Source organism: Electrophorus electricus, chromosome 10 (genome assembly GCF_013358815.1).
Source record: "Electrophorus electricus isolate fEleEle1 chromosome 10, fEleEle1.pri, whole genome shotgun sequence".
Classification (NCBI taxonomy): Eukaryota; Metazoa; Chordata; class Actinopteri; order Gymnotiformes; family Gymnotidae; genus Electrophorus; species Electrophorus electricus.
This window is the reverse complement of record NC_049544.1, coordinates 6,424,027-6,438,572: the sequence shown is the minus strand read 5'-3', so window position 1 is coordinate 6,438,572 and position 14,546 is coordinate 6,424,027. Positions and strand designations below refer to the sequence as shown.

Genomic DNA, 14,546 nt, shown 5'->3' with positions numbered 1-14,546 from the left:
TATACCGCCGGGTAAGCAGGAGGTGGGAGTCCAGCTCCTCGGGAAAGCAGTGAGGAGCAAACGGAACGTAGAAAATTAATGATGAACATATGCTCTGATTATTTCTCCTTCTGCGCTAAAAGCTTTTCATCAGTTCCGAGGCAAGGGTTTGGAAATGGCAGGTAGTCTTGCGTGGGTGGGCTAACGGTTCTTGTCACCCTTCAGCTACCTACTATGCCCAATCCCAGATGTCAAAATGAAATGAAATCCTTTCTCTCCTACCTCCTCAGTTACTCAGTTCATCCCACTGAGAGACAAGCTGACATTTATCTGTCTGACGTTTAGTCTGGAAGTTATGTCCTCTGCCAGCAGGCGTCTCTAACTAACTAACACACACACACACACACACACACACACACACACACACACACGTCATGGGGAGGGGGAGACATCGGGGTCAAGACTCAGGGTTTGAATGGGTGTCTGAAGAAACCTCCCAAGGGATGCTGGTATTGGACACATTGTGCATGCTAATAGTGTTGTGGCTGGTTTGGGTAGTTCCTCCAGAATTTCAGATTTATAGACACAAATATCTACATAAATATCAAAGTCAATCTCTAGGTTTTAGAAATTTTGTACAGAAACTTGAGCTTAATTTGTGCAGGGGCTGATACAATGGTAAAAAAAAAAAAAAAAAAAAAGTTTAATAAGGTAACAGCTAGAAACAATCGGTTCCAATTTATGTTCAACACTATTTTCTTTTCTTTTTTTTTTGACTCTTATGTTTTATGTTTGCATCTCAACTCCACCAGGTGTTTTTTTTTTTTTTTTAAAGCAAATCCTGGCTGGAACATTTAGCAAAAACAATTCACCCCCTCCCCCCAAACAGCTTTTGATAACACAGCTTTTATGCTGTTGAGGGGCCAAACGCCACCTCTCGGCCAAGCTGGATGAGACTTTGTTTCTCAGTGGTATTCTAGGGCACTGCTAGTCCCAGCATACGGCCTCCGTTTACCAGAGACTGAGCCTTGCATCAAGTAGCGACATAAAAAACCCCAAAACATGTCCAGTCAGAGACGGACTGATGCGTGTCACCAGTTAGCATGGCCGACACTTGGAGCTCTTCAGCCAGAGTTCAGGAGGCACGCAGTGGTGAGGTTCTCTCTCTCACACACGCGCACGCTGCCCACATGTACATTCGCAAAGTACTCACTACATTGCCGGCAGGGCTGTAGAACCCCGAGAGTGAATTTTATGACCAGTATGCCCATAAAATTGCCAGGAAGCCCATCTTAAAAATGTGAAAGCTCAGTTCACAGGAAACTGGAATTTACTCAGTGCTGTTTAACACACTACAAAGTGGGCGGCAAATAGGGCTTATTATTAGGCAAAGCATTTTGACTTCAGTCAAATCACATTCCTATCAATGTTCACATTCTTTTCCCAATTGAGTCCTGCTCGGAGTGTTGTGGAAAATCCCTAACGCGGCCTGTCGGAGAGCACCCAGTTCCGACTGTGGCCGCTGATGCTGAGCGAAGCAAGGTAACCCTGCGCACTGCAGGGGCAGGAATACTGCCCCCGGTGCTCTGATCCCTCTCCAGAGGTCAGGCCCAGGAACACACGGACATGAAGCACCCTGCCTGCGTGTATGCATCGTGGGTGGACGTGAGGAGCGAAGCCCACTGGTGGGGAGTAGCATGGGGCCACCCTGCCGAGAAGCCGCACGTTTAACGCGGGTGAGGGCCGGCTCCAGATCTCACCATTACCCGTCATCTGCCACCCAAGCCTGCCTGCTGGGGCATATTATCTTCACATCCCAGGAGAGAGAGCGCATGAGTGTGTGCGCGTGCGCGTGGCTGAGCGTCTGTCGGAGTGTGTGCGTCTGTGTCTGAAGATTGCCATCTGCGAGGTGGGAATGTGATGTCTGCAGATGAATGCTGCAGAGTGCGCGAGCGCGCGCGAGCGCGAGTGTCTGTGTGTATAGATAATCACCAGGTATTGAGTTTTTCCCCCTCTCTCCCTGCAGCCTGCCGAGCCTGCTGTGCATGGTAATGTGCCGTCTGCCCGGTAGGGTGAGGTAATGTCTGGGTTTAATGCCAACCTCCCACACCGGCACTCACGCAGAGGGCGCGTGCACACACACACACACACACACACACACACACACCCCCCACGGGCCTGCGCGCAAGGCCACAACAGGAAGAACAGCAGGCGCAGCGACTCCCAAAATGGCCGCTGTTGTGACTCCGAACGATTATGACAACATTATTAGCCTTTTGCTAATGAGCCACATGGGAGAGTTGGCCCCCCACCCACCCACCCACCCACCCCCACCTTCCCTACCCCAGACTCCGCTGTCACGGCACACAGACAACACCTGCATTGTCGATCCCACCCCGCAGTCTAGCGTGAACCACCTCATTACTTCTGAAAACATCAAAACGGACCTGAAAACACCCATCACGTCTGGCTGCAACACAGCGGCAAAGAAGAGTGCCAGACGGTAGCTTCGGTTTACAGGCGACGGCTCGGATTAGGATTACAGTGCCGCCGAGCAGACCGCGGGGAACGAGCCCCTCCCCTCCGGACAGGGCACTCTGAAACAGGCCTGCCGTTCGACGGCCTGGTGCGTGGCCATCAGGGCAACGCAGACACACAGATGTGCTGCTGCTGCTGCTTCTGCTGTCCGCAAAAGAGCTGGACCAATCGGAGTCCGTGCCATCTGGTTCCAGCTCGAGGTTACTTTGTTTCTGCACATTAGGGATACTCAATATGTCTGGAAATGAGAGAGAGAGCAAAAGTGAGAGTGTTAGAGAGAAGGAGCGAGAGAGCACACGCAGGAGACGGAGAGCATGAGAACGCGAGAGAGAAGGAGAGAGCAAGAAAAAGCGAGAGCGCGTGAGAGCGAGTCAGACGGAGAGAGAAAGATTAAAAAATTCCTGGGTGCCCAGAAAGAAAAGACTTGTCATTGCGGAAGTGATGAGGTCAAAACAGAACAGCACTTTTTCACATTGTGAAAAACTCACAGATTTGACACAATGTCACAATAAATCTGAATTGTTATTTTTGTTACTTATGACCATTAGAGCCATTAACTTCATCATCAACTCTGATTTAAAGCTGTTAAACTCTGGCATTTCCACAGAGAATGTTCAGATTTAAGCCCTGTATAATCGGTACCTGATACTGCCCCACCAGTAAAGCGACCACGAACTGAAGCCGACTCGAGTGGAGAGAGAGCACGGCACGGCCGACGAGGCGTTGGCAATCTGTTCCACGTGGCCGCCGGCCAGCTCTCCTGCCGTCCGTGGTGTTGTTTTTTAATAAACCTGTCAGCGGTTACAAGGCCGCAGCATCGCACACACGCAGACAACGGCCACGCCAGGGGCAACGAGATGAACATGTCAGAAGGGACGTCGCAGTGACCACGTGTGGCGCGGAACGCGGGAAACGCGGTTCTCGCTCGCCATCGCAGTGGTGGTTGCACAGGCCGAAATCACACTGCAGCAAAAGTCGCGCAAAGTGAAATTGTACCAGGTGTGACGACAGACATCCGACTGCAGGTTTGAGGAGACAGACTAGGCTGCAGTCAGTCACGGTACAAATTACAGTTCGGCAGAAGCTGCCATAAATAGCATGCGTGTTTATTTACTGTCAGCTAAAGTGAATTGTCTTGTGCAAGAGTCTGAAACACCCTTTCACCGCAAACCCCCCGCCCCCCAACCAGAGAGAGCCTGGGAAAACGTTCTTATTTCAGGCTTTAAGAATTTCCCATCTCACATTACAAGCTCACTGTTTCAAAAATGGCTTGCCTTACTAGGAAATCACCTTTAGCATCATCATGGCTGTTGTGGAGAACTTCTCGTCAAGGTGTAACCCTCTAACTTATTATTATAATATGCAGGTTTACAAATACATCACTATTAAAACTATTTTACAGCTGGTTCCACTTCCACATCCTGAGTGGTGCGCAGACTAAATTTTGGCGGTTAGCCGTGATCTCCCCGTTTTTTCCATCTGTCTCAATCTCCTTGTCCATGAGTAAACTGACCCAGTTTCTCCCCAGACCCAAAACAACGTGACCTGCGGTAAGGGGACAGAGAGCACCATTCTGGAAAATGTGCTGACGGACAGGCACATACGTACACACGCGAGCGCGCTCACCCGTGCCAAAAATTATGACACAGCTCTTTTAAAAAAAGAGACCGGCGTGGCCGTGTCCACGTTTGGGCCGAGTAAAGGATGTGACTTGTTCTCGGGGGGGGGGGTAGGAAACTTTCTGCAACTGCAGAGACTTTCAACAGCACACACTCTACTGGTTCAGCTTTTTAAGGCCTCAAGATCCTCTCATAGAGGGGCTTCACATCGGAAAACTAAAGTTCCAAAGTTCAGCTTGCTGATCGGTGCCTGCGACGAGGAAGACCCCAACCCAAAAGGGCCCCCGGGTTTACACAGGGGACATGGATGTTTAGTGCTCCTGTTCAACAGAGCGCTGTTAAAGCTACAATAAGCCTGCAGGATTTCCCGGCGTCCTGCTTTGTTACACCTTGTTACAAATCAGTGAGTTGACGTCTGACCAACCACTCACACAGACGCACCCTGCCTACTTGTGTGTGTGAAGGAACACCAAAACTATTAAGCTTCCAGTAGACCCAATCTGTAGTTGTCAGGGCAGTCAGGGGTACGTAGGAGCAGGTGCAGCTTGAGTGACAGGACAATAACAACATGAACATTCATCCACTTCTTCACTCTGTTTACAGACCCATAGTTCCTCTGAAGTAAGTGGGTTTCAGTTTTAGAATCAAGTTTTTGATACTGAGCAGAGCAACAGCCTCTCGGGGTCCTAACCGATGCACAACTCTCATTTATAGACTTGTGACTCAAGCAAAAAACATCAATGATCCTCAACCAGTTTTTCCCATAAATGCGCACAGACACCTGCGCCAGACGCCGGTATCAACCCCTCCCTTACGGACTGTGACCGCCTCTCCAGCAGGTTGTGCGTGTCTGTTGAATTTCATTTCAATGGCTGTCTCCTTTGTCCACGATGCATTTAAGTTCGATTATGTGAGATGCATGTTACTACACTGCTATTGCAACAGCCTTTGTGAGTGTACCATGCATTATTCCACCAGCCCTGTTACTGTGGCTATCCATCCCTTTATATTGTAGCTGGGCTCTTGATTGACAAGATACAGTGGAGTTTGATTTAATGCAGATTCACACTAACACAACAAAGCAACACGTCTAGAAGAGGGATAACCATGATTAAAGACCGAAGCAGAGAAGCGGCTCTGAGCCGCCAGACAGGGAAGTCTCCAAAGGGCAAAGCCCACCAGACAGAGAAAGGCCATTAACACTTCAGCAACTTCTGTTTAGTGGCGCTGAGTGCACACTGTGTGTGTGGGGGTGGGGGGGCAGTAGGCAGATGAGACGACTGCTAACCATGGCAACACGAGCAGCTCCCAAGATGCATAGCGGTACATGGTACACGCGCAGCCCTTTTTCCCCACCAGTGACAAACCGGAACCCAATTTTGAACCGTTTGGTGTGCTTTCAGCTAAATAAATAGGTTCCGAAAGCCAAAAAAGTTCCTTCCCAGCTGGAACCAGAGAAAGGAAGGTTCTTCAGCGCTAGCCATGACCACATATGCGGACGTCAAGTTCTAGAGGAAAGAGTTACTGTGCGGCGGTGCCGGACGGGGGAACCTGCCAGCGCCGCTATACTGTGCTCGATGGCATGCTAACAGACCAGCAAACCTCATGAGTGGGGAGGTGAATTCAGCCACAGCATCAGTGGAAGCCGACAGCCCATCTCCATCCACACCAGCCAATAATGACGATGGGTTGAGAACATTAAATGATATTCTTTATATTAAATGTTAGTTCATTATTTTTTGTTGTTATTGTTATCATGCATCTTCTCATCACCAATAGCTGATCAAGCTTGCTTTCTCTGACACCAGTTCAAATGCTCACAGGTAATCTACATGTGCCGCCATCTTGTTACTACTGTTTACTTCCATTGGGCACGGACACGCCCTCCTTGGTGAATACTGGCGCAGACACGGGCCATTTCTCAGCAGCGGGAATCGGAACGGTGTTCTTCGTCGCCAGGAAAAGGCGAGCAGAGGGAGGCGGAGAGGGTGCCGGAGTAACCGGACGACGCGTGGAAACATGATGCCCGGCATGGTTCATAATTCCACAGCCTGCGTCCGAGCCATTTCCCGACGCGTTTACGGACATGTTTATGGACAGATCGTTTCCCATCCTTGTCTGACGAGGTCGCCGACGCGGCGCGATCGCCCGGGCGGGCCTGCGGGAGCCGGGCCTCGAGTCGAGGGGGCCGCCCAGGGCTTGGTGCTCCATCACCTGTTGTGGCCCACAGAACGGGCCCCTGCGAGCAGCTGGGTCCTTTTCAGCCGGGCCACATCATCTGCATCTCGGCGCCTAATTGGCCGGTGGGACAGTAAAGGCACTTCTTTTCACCACGGGTTACTATAGTCTATTCACTACTGTAGCTCTTATTCCAGCATCCCAGCTCAGGCACTCACTCACTCACTCATTCACTCTCTCTCGCGCGCGCACACACACACACACACACACACACACACACACACACACACACACACACGCGGCTGGACTTCAAACAGACTGCCTTCATGTTCATTTCCTCTCTGTGTGGCCTAGCCCAGCTCCCCCCCTTCTCTTCTCTTCTCTTCTCTTCTCTTGTTTTTCAGTGGGTTTCACTCTGGTCTTTGAGCCAAACCTGATTCTACCAAAAAAAAGGTAATACCCGAGACTAGTTCATTTATTGCCACGCTTTCTTTTTTCTGCCCTCGGTTGCTCCCCTCCTCTTTGAGGGCAAAAAATGGAGAGAGGAGAGCTGTCAGTTTCCCACCTTTAATGGTCCCGGGTGCATCATTAGCCCCCGTACTCAGACGGGGGGGTTCGTACTGGGTGGCTCACGGACAAAATAACAAAGCCAACGCAAAAGAAAAGGGCCCACTGGTCCTCTGTGATAAACAATCCCAGAACCCCCTGCGCTCCCCGTGTCAAGCAACACGTTCTGATACCCAGCCGCAGAAGAGGCTCAAACAGGCACGACCGTAGGGCTGACGTGCGAAGGCCTCGAATCAAAGAGGAAAAAATAAATAAATGAAAAAGACTCAAAGATGTGCGAAGCATGAAAGTGCGATTAGCCACGTCTCCCTTCTTCGCCGGCGGGCCCCGGGGACTGAAACGCTGCACCCAGAAGGCTTGGAGCCGGTCGCAGGTTCGTCCCCGACTGTCGTTGATTCTCGGTGATGCAAATCCCATGAAATGGTCAGATTCCAGGCTCCATGGTCAAAATACTACCAGTGTGTTAATTTCAAACCTCATCTGATTGGCTCCTGATTATGCACGCACGCATATTTGAAGTCTAGCTGTAGTTTTCTAAAGATGATGACATAAATCTTACATTAAACCTACTGAAACACAAATTGGGAGTCAAAAAAACCCCAAAACTTCAGGTTTGGACGGCATGAGAAATGGCTCTCTGTCGTCTGTGCAGAACCCGGCTTCTCTCTGTCAGGTAAAGCTCATTTTCGACTGGAAGACTAATACAACTCTAAAATGTTTCCAACTTGTTTCACTAAACAACGTCCCTACATCTTCTGCGACTTTGTGTCACAAACTCAAAGGCTAAACGGTAGTTTACACAACGTTCGTTTTATGCTACGCTATTCAAAAAATAAAAGTGATCCCTCATGGGAAAACAGCAGCAACACGCAGCCTACGACGGGCGGGCTTATTCGCTGGCAAGCTTAGACACCGAGCAAGCCCCAAGTGTCCCAGACTATCGATGGAAAGAAAGGCACCTTCCGGAGGTCACCTGGACCCGGCACGCAAACGCATCAGACAATTCAATCTTCCGTTGGCTAGTTGATATGTAAATGGATGGCGCTCAAGCCTGGAATGCCTCCAATAAGCCACCGCGGCTCCCGAGTCACCAGCGTCCTCAGAAGGCCGAATTAAGGCTGAATTACCTTTCTTCCCTCCGACATCAAAGGACCAACGGCCAATAAAGAGACCCAGGGAGAGCACAAGAAAAGGTGCTTCAAAATGTCTTCAAAAACACGAAAATACATGACAAAACAAGTGGTTCATTCAACCCGCATATTTCACAAGTCACATGCGCACACACATGCGCACACACATGCGCACACACATGCACGCACAAAAAAAAAAGCCCTCAAAGCCATTCTCTTCAGCGTTCAGCTCCTTCCCGGTCCCGCATTCCAGGGAGCAAAACAACTTCATCAGCGAGCCCCTTTTCTCCCCGTGGCGGAGCGCCCGTGCGCCCGTGCCCAGCTTCACCTCCCACGGAGCGACGTTGACTGCATAGAGAAGGGGTGACGTCGGTTTGGCAATGAGAGCGTTAGCATGAGAATGCAGCGGGCCGCGGCGGGCTCAGATTAGCGCGAGATGATGAGGATTACGCATGGAAATCCCAAACTCAAACAAACTGATGGCGGTGCTCTTCACTCCAGACACGACTCAATCAAAGCCAATGAACGTGACCCGAGCGACCTCTGACCCTCATCAACCTGTTTTTTTTTTTGTTTTTTTTTTATAAACGCTCCGTTACAGAAAGGAAAGATGGCGGGGCGGTGTGTGTGTGTTGGAAGGACAGAGAGAGCCAGCTAGAGTAGGCAGGAGAGACTGTGTGCTAGAGAGATTCTTAATTCTAGAGCCCACCCAGGTACATGTACACTGTAATACACACACACACACACACACACACACACACACACACACACACACACACACTCACAACTTTATCTGGAAAACAGCTACCCTGGTCCTGTGCCCCTTTTATTTCCCCCGTTTCAGGCCTGAAACTAATCAGCGCACTCTTCATGAGCTTGATCAGGCACAAACATGCACGTGCACCACAAACACACCTCCCGGCAGGACACACGTGCGGCACTCGGGGACGTGGCTGTGCACGTGACAAGTTTCTGCTCCTGCGACGCGCAAGTTTTTGGGTTTTTTTTTCTTCTTCTGGGTTTCGTTTTTAATTTCTTAACCTGCCGGTTTGAACGATCTCGCCAGAGCCAGGAGAGAGCACCTGGTTTCAGTGATGAGGAACTTTCGTTTGAATTGCACCCGGGCTTGCTGGAGGGCGGTGGGGGGTTGGTCAAAGGGATCGAGGACGGTGCAATTGATGCCTGCTGCTGAAGTATCCCATAACCACAAAAGCGAGTGCCGCTGGTGGGTAGCTATCTTAAAGCTTCTTTTGAAGCCCAGCGGGACAATGCTGGAAGTCTGCGAGTGTCTGAACACGGCCACCCCGCACGGGTCCTGAAAGCCCCGCCCGACTCTGCGGGGTAAATTGGGCGCGGACGACTGAGGAGAACGTAAAAAGGTGCCGCGGTGAAAAGGTAAAAAAGACAGCGCTGCGGAGACAGGGAAGGCGGCAGGACTCCCCGCTCTCGTCGGCACGCTGGACGGGACGGCGCCAGGTTTTCCCGGCTGGCCACTTCTAGGGGAACGAGGCTCCCTGCTTTTGTCCTGCTCCACCCTGGAGGACCCTTACGACGCGCTTCAAAGTGTGCCACTCTCGGGACACTTCTGAGGGACCCGCCACTGAAGGTTTCCCTAGGAAAAGGGAGATGCAGCTTTTTAACACTGACCTGAGAGCAGCTTCTCAGCTTCTGGCGTAAAAGCAGAGGGGGGAGGTTGGAGGGGTAAAAAGCTGTCATGTTTATTCAATGCCACTCAGATAGTCTACTTAAAATAATCCCTTAAATCACTGGGACAAAGAGACTGATCTGAAAGCAGTGCAAGATAGAACAACAGAAGCCCATATCTGCATATGAATGCCTACTACCCTGGAGCTCAGCACGGGGGACTGTTGGTTGTGCCCCCCCCCCCCCCCATCCCATCATGTCCCCACCAAGCCTGCCCCTTCTCCCAAGTCCCCTACAGAGAATAGCCCCCCCCCCCAAACCAAAACAACCTAGTCCGGCCGCCGCACAGGTCCTCCCCGTGTGAAGCCGTGGGGCGACGGCAGCTCCGGGATCCCTCTGGGATCCCTCTGCTCGTTTCCCGTTCAGCCAGCTGGGAGAGCCCTGGCAGAGGGTGTGCGGAGCAGAGGGGACCACCCTGCCCTGCCGCGGGACCCTGCTGGGCCCTCCTCCCGGGCGCTCCCGAGGTCTCCCGGCCTGTTAACCTGGCAGCGGCTGAGCACATTCAGATTTCAGCTCGGCGCCGCACCCTGGCCCTGGGGGTCGAGCCAAGCACAGATGCCCCGGAGGGAGGAGAGAGGTTCTGGAGCCGTTTTTTTTTTTTTTTTTTGACCAACTGTCCCACCATAAGTTAAAAATGACACCCAGCAGAGCGAAGCAGAACTTTAAACTACCACATGTGCCTGACACAGACGAACCGAAAAGGGTCGAACAAATGCTCAAATGTCCTCCGAGTTTTCGGTTTTTACATCCAACCACAGCCTGGCCAGTGGAGCTCGAATTTAGTTTTGATCTTGGGCCAGACTTGCGTGTCCTTCATCGGACAATCACGACTCAGTCAACGTCGTCGTGATTTGAGGGAGATTGCGAGCGATGGCCGAGAGGAAGCCCAACGGAAGCCGCGACTGTTCACCGCTGCTCCAGACGGAACGATGACTCAGAGAGAAGCTCTGCATTTTGGGAGCCCTTTCCTCTCGTTTCACTCTCTTCCCAAGCAGACAATCTTCTCTGCAGTGCTGCACTTAGTCCAAACTATCATGCCAGACACCTTTTTAAAAACGATAAACCTCTACTAGCTTTTACTGTAGTTTTCTATTTTTATGTCTTTAGTCACATAAATGGATTGATTTTTTTGTTAGTCCTTTCAATCACTATGGCAACTTGTACATCAAGCCCAAATTTAAATTACTGTTCCTAAGCAGTGAAATTCAAATGACTTTCCGTAAAGTAAGAGTCAATTATTTAATATAAAATGCTTTTTTCAAGCTGCGCTAGCATTTTAGTACTTAGTACTTGTGTTCAGACATTAGTGCACTTCATTACTTTAATAAGTGTCCTATTAGAAAGCCTTTTATTTTGATCAAATTCAGCAACTGACAAAAATTGAAGCAATTGAAAACAAAACTTTTCCCATATTCAATAAGTTTAATGAACATAGCAAGAAACAAGGTATCTGAAAACCTAAAAATGTAAATGTGAAAACTTAAACTTTCACTGTAATTAGGACATCAAAAATAGAACCATGACTACAGAAAACACTAAACCTGAAAACGACTAATCGTTGCAGCCCTCAGACCTCAAGGTCCGTCATTCTCCCTGCATTAGGCAACAAGCAAGCCTATCTGGCAGTTAACCCAGTTTGAAATGTTCATCACATCCTTTTCTATTTTTGCCACATCCCACTTTTTCAGCCAGCGAATATTCTCCGGCCCGACGCAGCGAAGGCGCGACCTTCCCCCGAGCTAACCGACGGCCGCAAACGTACGACGCAGTCTTTGAGTAGAGCCGGGTGTGCCGAGTTCACTTTCTGGCAGACTCCTCCGGTGGTGGGCGAGTCGTTCTGCTTTATCCACAGCTGGAGGGGCTACCCCCTTGCTCCCTTTCCCTCCCCCCCGGGGTCCTTAAACTAGCGGACATCACGGGCTAGCGGGCGTCAAGGCAAACCGCCGCCCCACCCCGCCGGGGCCGGGGAAACGTCCGATTTCCACGGCAGCGGTGCAGGGCGTGGGGAACCGTCCCCGCTGAGGTCCTGGAGGTGGCGGGGTTTGGTGGGAGGCGTGTACTCACAGTAGAAGGCAGCGGGCGGAGTGTGCTGTGTGGATGCGGGGCAGTTCTCCTCGTCACTGTTGTCGCCGCAGTGGTTGACCTGATCGCAGACCAGTGAGCCGACGTCCAGACACCGACCGTTGGTGCAGAGGAACTTGCACTCTGGGGAGGGAGAAAGGAGACTTAAAACCTGCCGCGGCTCCTGGGTGGACACGGCAGGAATGCAGGACCGACGGGGGCCCCGAGACCCACTCAACCTCCCCGGCCCGGGCCGACCGGCACGCGTCCGAACACGGCCACGGTCGTCCGACTTTCATCGGTGTGAACAAACACGGACCCGTTATCCAAAACCCCAGCAGGTGTGCGCGTCTACTCCGGCAGCGTCGCCCAGACGGGCTTATTGTTGGTTACTAAGAAACTACTCTATATCGTGTAGGTAAAAAGAAATGAGAAATCTGGCTGAGGGAGAGTGGGAGGTGTAAATAAAACACAAAGAGGAAAAAAAACAACAACAAAAAAAAGCACTCATAAGGTACTACGTGGAGGGCTGACGTCAACGTCCATGTTCGCTCAGACACACAGGAGACCTCCTTATAAGGAACGCCTTACCTAAACCACCCTATTCCGCCTCGAAACCCACCATTAGTTTCTCTAAAGCAGAAACTTCCGGCAGGAGAGGCCGTTTGTAATCCTGCCTGGGCGCGGCCCTAGGGGCGGGCTGCTCCTGACTCGTTCTCTGCTCGTCTGGACAGGAGGAGGAGGAGAAGAGACAGAGCAGAGCAGCCTGACCCTTCCCCACCGTGGGGCCTCGCTGTCTGCTCTTCTGTCGGGCCACGGACGGCCGAGCTCGCGTCCGTTTTTGCTGTTCCGCCGCGGTTTCCTCCACCGTGTGCTTTTAAAGGGTCCTGGTTCTCCATCTCACCGGAGCCTTCGGTCCAACAAATCATCCAAAACTATTTATTCCAAAACGACTCTAAACATTAACCAGCGCTTTATCTGCAATATGTAACCATTAATTAGCTTCACCCATCCAGGTATTTGACCTATTCAATAAACCAGGCGGCAGTGTGAAGGGATGACGTGCTAGGAAGCAGCACTGGTCGTGATTAAGAGCAGCACAGCGTATAGCGACATTCCCCATAACACCCAGAGAGGAAGATATGCGCCTGGTGATGTGATGTAGTCAGGGCTCGATTTAATGGACGACGCAAAGGGACGGCAAAAAAAAGGGACAAAATCCACTCTGCCTTCGCTTCCCCTTTTGACTTGATCTTTTTTTAAAAATGAGATCAGGTAAGATATCCATTATCTGTATCGTAGTTCTATCTGCTAGAGCAAAATACACTGCCTACTGCCTCCAGTTACTGTCTCATATTGTTTTCACGCAGTTTAGTTTTAGAAGAACGGATTGCATTGGTTATTACTCCAAAAATCAACCCCTTCATTAGCCAAAACCAAATCTGTGTGGAAATTACAAATAAGAAAAAAAATGAAAAGGCAGCATAATTAGCTTTTCTTTTTTTTTTGGATCACCGAAGAGACAGAACATGCAAAATGTAGGTCATGTTAGAGAGTTCTGACGACCTTCATTACACTTATGTTATATATAATCAATGTGTCCAAAACAAGCCAACAAGTCCTTGATCAGTGGGTCGTCTGTTTGTAGTAGTTGGTTAGCTATCCAACCTCACCTCCTGTGTTTCATTCCCGTTTTGCGGGGGCCAGTCACTAAAATCTACAAACCCCATCTGCAGAAAAGTTGGAACACTTCCTAAAAATGCAATAAAATCTAAAATCTGTAACTTAATTCACTTGAGCCCTTAGACAAAAGGACAAAGTTTTCATTGTTCAATGGCATATTTAATTCTATTTTTTAAATGTTTTTAGAAATAGATGCCTGTAACACTCAACAAAAGCTGGGACAGAGGCATGCTTACCAGTGCATCGCTGGATTAAAACGACGATCTTTAATTCCGCTCTAATCATTTGAGAATTGAAGATGTGCATTTGTTACAGTTTTTGCCAGTAGAATTTTTGCCCATCCTTGCTGCATGCGAGACTGGAAATCTCTGCTTCACGACGCTCCACACATTTCCATCAGGAGACAGACCTGACCGCAGGCCAGCGAGTCGAGCGCACGCCCTCCATGTCTACAAAGTCACACTCTTGCAGCTCATGCAGGATGAGGCCTGGTAGTGGCCTGCTGAAACAGACACGGAGCTCCTGGGAATAGACGTCACTTTGGCCGCATGCATCTCTGCGAAATAAGCCCCAGTATAAGCCCCTACATCACTGGTACCTTCACACACCTGTAGCGCAACATGCCGGGGGCAGCGATGCCCCCTATGCCACGCTGAGCTTTGCAATTTTTTCATAGGCAACGGTCTGGATGGTCTTTCACCAGCCTTGGCACATGGTTCAGCTCGTGTTCCACTGAACACATGCGTGTGTTCCGGTACACATCGGGCCAAGGGAAGTCGCCTGAATTTCTGCCCAAGATTAATATATGGCTTCCTCTTTGCATAATATGGTTTCAGGTTGCATTTATTGATGCAGTGGCACGCTAGGTTAAGTGACAATGATTTTCAAATCCCCCCCCCCCCCGGAGCCCATGTGGCTATGTAAACCACGGTAGCATGACTTCTTAACGACAGCCCCTGAAGGCTTGATGGTCACCCATATTCAGTAGCAGTCTATGCCCATGGTCTTAAGCACCTAGATTACCCCTGCCCCCATTTGCCCTTACTGATCCATGTTCTAGAAGTTTGACACAAAGTGGTGAACCACG

The 14,546-nt window shown here is 50.3% G+C and overlaps 1 protein-coding gene across 1 annotated transcript in view; it reads right to left on the bottom strand.

Moving 5' to 3' along the window:
• The window catches only part of ldlrad4b (low density lipoprotein receptor class A domain containing 4b), a 43,468-nt gene that overhangs the window by 11,075 nt on the left and 17,847 nt on the right, over positions 1 to 14,546 (bottom strand). Inside the window, exon 3 of the mRNA XM_027000063.2 lies at positions 11,780 to 11,920. Within this exon, the coding sequence (XP_026855864.2) occupies positions 11,780 to 11,920 (141 nt within the window). The remainder of the gene's footprint in view (positions 1 to 11,779; positions 11,921 to 14,546) is intronic.